Genomic DNA, 6,000 nt, shown 5'->3' with positions numbered 1-6,000 from the left:
AAGAAAACTTATTCTAGGCAGAAGAATCCAAGTTTCATGAGGACAATGTCTCTTCAAGCTGTCTTCCCTGTGTTAGTAAATTATGACTCTTTGCTCAAACCAATCTCCAGGGAGTTGTTCTTTTTTTTTTTTTTTTTTTGGATTTTTGAGACAGGGTTTCTTTGTGGCTTTGGAGCCTGTCCTGGAACTAGCTCTTGTAGACCAGGCTGGTCTCGAACTCACAGAGATCCGCCTGCCTCTGCCTCCCGAGTGCTGGGATTAAAGACGTGCGCCACCACCGCCCGGCTCAGGGAGTTGTTCTTGATTCCCCTTTTGTACTGTAGGTCTTTAAGCTGCGCCATTTCGACATGCAAACACACACAGCCTCCCAGAATCTGAACCTTTCACCTCTACATGACTCTTATCCAAGTTCAGGCTATGATACTTTCTCACCTCCCAAGTGCAGTGGGATTCATTATTGGTCCAATGCTTTTGCTTACCCTCAGAAGAAGTCTATCTTAGGACTCCCCTTTCTGGAATGCACGTCCCATTCTTCCCAATCTGGTCCTAGGCATAGCTCCATGAAGCCATTCCCACACATCCTCTTTCTTCACTCTCCTAGCCGTCCAACTCCCTTTCCCAGTCTTTAACTATGCCAGGCATGGACCAGGAATGCAGAGGCGCATGTGATATGCTCCCTGCCCACATTCGGACCTCTGCTCTAACTTGCTTCATCAGAGTGCTTCCCAGATCATGACACCCAAAATAGCAAGCACACTACACATGAACTACACGCAGCTCCAGCTCCTACCTTACTTTACTTTAAAGTCTTTCGTACAGCCTAAAAATCGCATATTTACTTTATTTTTAGTGTTAGGGTTTTTTGGTTTGTTTGTTTTTAATTCAGAATCTCACTTAGTCACCCCAGGTGACATTGAACTAATGACCATCCTTCTTCAGCCTCCCTAGTCCTAGGATATTATACAGGATTTTTATCGATTCTTTAATCACCTACCAAAATATAGACTATGAGAGAGAAAGTACTATATTCACTACGTGTCTTCATCACTAGGATTAGAATTGCTAATCCGCTGGGTTTATAAACCTTAGTACCTAAAATCGTATAAATAAATACCTTATTTCTCCAAAAAGAAAAAAATCAAACAATAAAAAATCATGTTCATTTCTGAAAAGGTACTTGGGTCTTTTCAAGTACTGTGTCTATCCCTAAAACATCATCTTCACCCAGATCAAAAGAGACATCTGATTCTACTGGGTGAATCACGTGCTCCCTTTCTAAGCCTGTCAGCAGTGTGGGATTAGCAGGGAAAGACATGAAACCCAAAGGCAGAGGAGGAAATAAAAAATAGGTTTTCCTCATAGAATCCAGAGTGGGGATGGAGTGGGGAGGACCCGGGGGAAGCAGAAACAACAGATGGGAACCACAGAGATTTCCAAGAGTGGGAAGAGAAATGCGGGGATTAGCTGGGGCCTCTGGCAGAGGAGGTGTCTCTAAATAACTGTACCTTGGTGCACTCAGGAGAGGGCATGTCTGCATGGCCTCACAGTGTCCTGCCTCTTCAGGGACTTTTGTGAGGAATGAGCTGGAATCTCCCTATTTTAATAATCCCGAAGCTTTGCCTCAGAAGCTGTGGGAAGGTGGGAGAAGCAGGGGCCACCAGCAGCCAGGGCCACGTGGATTCTGTTCTTCCTAGGTCCTGCTAAGGTTCGCCGGCTCATTTGCCCAAGTCCACATGCTTAGCTCTAGATATTTATTAACAATTCATTGTTTTAGGTAAGGGTAAACATGAACGAGCTCAGAATTAAGCCACAAGCTGTCGAGTGTGCATATGCACATCAACTCACCCACGGCAAAACAGAAAGCTCTCCGCTATTGCTTGGCTCAGCGTGTTTTGTTTTTGTTTTTTGAAATTATTTTAAACACTTAACCCCAAGGTATTTAAACTGTTAAAAAAAATTGTTTCTGAATATTAAAAAAAAAAATCTTTCTTGGGTTCTCCTGAGAGTGGGGCACCCCAGCTAATCACACACACACACACACACACACACACACACACACACACACACACACACACTCACACACACACACACACACACACACACACACACACACACACACACATTCTTCCCATAGTACAGTACTTTAAAATTAATAGCACATGCAGAGGAAAAACTAAACCCTTTGACGTCACTCTTGAAATGAGGAAACATAAACAGAAAAGGCTCCACTCCAGTAAGCTGCGGGCGCAGAAGCCGATTGGTCTCTGGTTTTCCTTGCCTGTGGCAACTGACAGCACCACCTCCCAGCCTCGCAGGCCGGCTGCCTGCTCACCCAGCCAGTCGCTTGCTCCGGGCACTGCAGCAAGCTCGGCTCTGTCCCAGCACTTGTCTGGGAGAAAAGTGGTGCCCTCACCCAGAGAGAGCCTGGCTCTCTACCTCCCTTCTCTCTCTCGGGCTCTCTGACTGCTTTGGCGGATCTTTCGTTTTTTTCCTTTTTTTTTTAAAGTATTTTCTTTTTCTTTTAAAAATTTACATAATTATCCTCCTAATCCTGGATGAAGTTGCTGGATTCTGCAGCACAAGTCTTCATGAACAAACCACACCGCTCAGAGATTCCCCGGCTTTCAAAGGTCACAGAACTGCCACTATGGTTAAATGTCTTGTTTAATGGTTGAGGTATGTACAACAAATTTCAGCGCAAGTTGATGTTCCTTGAGAGTACAGAGTCACAGGGAGACGCCAGGGTTTTGGTTTTTGTTTTTATTGAAAATGGACCCGGACCTCTATTCGTGTGTGTGTGTGTGTGTGTTTGTATCTATATTATTTTTGTCTGTGATTGTTCCTACAGCAACCAGCTTTTGAATTTCCTTCCTTTTTTCTAAGCGAACTGACTGAGCATTGTCACTTGCCCTGAATTAACTCTTTGAGGGCAGCAGGGTCTAGCAAGATTCCTGGCAATTCTCTGCACTTTAAGTCCCCATGGAGGAGACCCCCCCTCCTCAGTATTTTTAAATAAATGCAATATTTCTTCTCCATTGTTAATTTTAGAATTGGGTCGTTTTGGATAGAACATGGCAAGAAAATGTTGGTGAAGGGTTGTGAACCAGTAGAGGAGAAAATCAGCTTGGTTGGTTTGTTGTTGTTTTATGGGGTTTTTTTCTCTTTCTTTTTTTTCTTTTTTTTTTTTCTCTTGAGTTTGTCGTGTTGGTCAGTAGCAGACCTCAAGCTGAAGACAGTGGTAGAACAGAAAGGAACAGCTGGTAGTGAGAGGGAACACAGAGTAATGGGTGGGGGTGAATTGTTGAGGGGAAAAAAATCCACTTTATCATCTTGCTACAATTTATAAAAAAAAAAAAAACCTATTTTCAGTCTCAAAGCTAACAGGGGAGATGTAAGTACAGAGTTATGTGGCCAGTGATTTAGGTCTTATTATTTACAAAGGAAAACAAAACTTTATTATCACTGTAAGATTGGGTAATTATCTCTTCCTGAATGGGTTGAAAGTCGAGTTAGATATTTAATTAGAGACTTAAGTGATGGAGCCTGGGGACTAATTAATCACCTAAAAATTCAGCTCCACATGTGCTCTGGCCAGAGACACCATTGCAAGAAAGGAAACACAAGCCAAACACATGCATTCGTGTATGGTAGCTGCTGCAGAAGTCACAGTTGAACACAGGGCTGACATTTTCGGTCACACATTATTACGTGTCTGAGGGGACCTTGCTGAGAATCAGCCCTGTCTAGCATTCAGTTTTTTTTTTTTATAAGAGCAATTCACACAATACACAGCTAACATGGACTTCTTTATCTGAGAGTTATGCAATAGCAAATGAGACAGGATTGTTTGAAACCATTCCCTCGCTCCAAAATTTCTAACTCGCTCTCCTTAAAGTTTCCATTCTCAATGCCGAGAACTAGAAACCTGTGAAACTGGGTCATATCAGTAGCACCGTGAGGCAAGGCTCAAACTCATAGCGCACTTGAAGGGGTTAACAGAATTAACTGCATAAAGCACCTCGTTAAGGACAGCAAAAATATTAGCTCTGAATTGCAGGGGATGTGCTGCGAGTGGACAATCGCTTTTCTGCAGCGCCCAGTGGGAAAACAAGGACGTTGTGTGTTGCAAATGCGTAACTGCAGCTCCTCCCTTTCCTCAGCTTTATCTTTTATTACTGGCTGCTGAAACAAAGAAGGGTGTCAGGGGTTCCCTCTGGATTGGCATTTGCTCTAGTAAAATGAAGTCCTTTTTATCGCAAGCAGAAACTCAAAGTTAACTAGCGACAATTCCCAAATCCAAATCCTCTTGATAAGGCTCTCTACCTGACTGAACTGTCTGATTTCCGAGGGCCCCACTAACTAGCGTGTGCCAAAATCAGGGAAGAGGGCTGTTTCGGCAACAGTCACTTGGAGAAACTAATTTTTGAAGAAAGTTACTTAGGACAAGGGTGGAAAAATCCAAGATGTATCAGAGACAGGCATCAGTTTAAAGAAAACAATGACACCAGGACACCTTTTAACGCCTTCCACAGTGTGTAACACAAAGCCACCCATTGTTGGGGTGGAATCAAAACCCGAGCTTAAAACTGTTTGCTGAGAATTCACCCAACATACATTGTAAATTATCTAAGTAATTTTAAACCTGGAATTTTTTTTAACCGCTTTGAGAAATGTTTTTGGTGTTAAGTCCAGCTTAAAATATAACCTGGAAACTGTCAACGATCAAGACAAGGGCATTCCAAACGTCGGCTCGTGCTCTTTTTCAGCCAAAAGGATGTCATACACGCAAAAGTGAAATGACCAAGCTTCCCCAAGTGGGCATGTGCCACCTGGAAAGGCCTCTGCCCAGTAATTATTCTAACTTGTTGTTTGCCAAGCTCAAATCACAACGGAAACTGCTTGTTGATTCACGGAACATAGTGCTGGAAGGAATTTATTAAGCAAGAAGTTATCCAACGCCATGTCTACAAGGGCTTCATTATATAAAAGACAGCTGTCAAATTTAAGGGTCAGAGAAGATTTGAGATTATCTAGGTAACAGCTATTTTTTTTTTCTCTCTTCGCTTTTCAAGGCAGGGTTTCTTTGTTTAGCCTTGGTTGTAATGGAACTCACTCTGTAGACCAGGCTAGCCTCGATCTCACAGAGATCTGCCTGCCTCTGTCGCCTGAGTGCTGTCTCTTGTACTACCACCTGGAGGTAATAGCTATTTTATCTGGTTTTATCTCACACTGCAGAAGTCATATATGTAACATAGGATGGAACCCTCTGTGTCCATGAACGGTCCAAAGAATTCGCCATCCTGAGGGTTCAGTTCACATATCCCAAAGAGCTATTTGGTAAAGTAGGAATCTTTTTTAGTAGGTACACCTCCTGGAGGAAGAAAACTTTGGCATTTGAAGATTTGCCTGGCCTCTCTCACAGTGGTGAGGCCATTGCTGTAACTACTTCCTGGAAGTGGCATCTTAGTGTCCCCAACATTTTCGTTCACTTCACTTTCCCCAGAAGAATGGCCTGGGCGGGCACTCAGCATCAGGTCTCTCCAGGCATCCTTGCTTTCATTCATGATTCTCGAAGCATCCCTGCTTTCATTCATGATTCTCGAAGTATCCCTGCTTTCATTCATGATTCTCAAAGCATCCTTGCTTTCATTCATGACATGTTGCCTACTTGGTTTCTTAGTAGACTTTAAAGTGCTCGATGATGAGATTTGAGGAAAAGAAAAAAAAGTAACTGTAGAGACCCAAACTGACTAAATGTCTAGATACAAGGCATATTTAGAAACTTGACTAGCAAGAAGAAAATGTGTCAATCTTTCAATGTTAAATCAAGGCACTTAAAGCCCCTCCTCCAAGGAGTATTTAACCGTTTAAACACGTTAACATGCAATTAGGAGAGTGATTACACGGAATGAACTGGAAAAAAAGAGGGGGAAAAAGCAGTGAATGGGGACCAGAGAACAGGATGAGCAGACTTGTAGGCAGCAACTAGCTGACGGACAC

General features: G+C 43.0%; 1 protein-coding gene across 1 annotated transcript in view; it reads left to right on the top strand.

Moving 5' to 3' along the window:
* Positions 1–2,323: 2,323 nt before the first annotated feature.
* The window catches only part of Pde7b (phosphodiesterase 7B), a 319,693-nt gene continuing 316,016 nt past the window's right edge, over positions 2,324–6,000 (top strand). The window contains exon 1 of the mRNA XM_041653888.1: positions 2,324–2,676. Coding sequence (XP_041509822.1) covers positions 2,656–2,676 — 21 coding nt within the window. The 5' untranslated portion in view covers positions 2,324–2,655. The remainder of the gene's footprint in view (positions 2,677–6,000) is intronic.

The sequence above is a fragment of the Microtus oregoni genome, unplaced genomic scaffold (assembly GCF_018167655.1).
Source record: "Microtus oregoni isolate MIOR12 unplaced genomic scaffold, Mior012 000006F_ref0000085, whole genome shotgun sequence".
Taxonomy (NCBI): Eukaryota; Metazoa; Chordata; class Mammalia; order Rodentia; family Cricetidae; genus Microtus; species Microtus oregoni.
The sequence above is the reverse complement of the archived record's forward strand: the minus strand, read 5'-3'. Positions and strand labels throughout refer to the sequence as shown.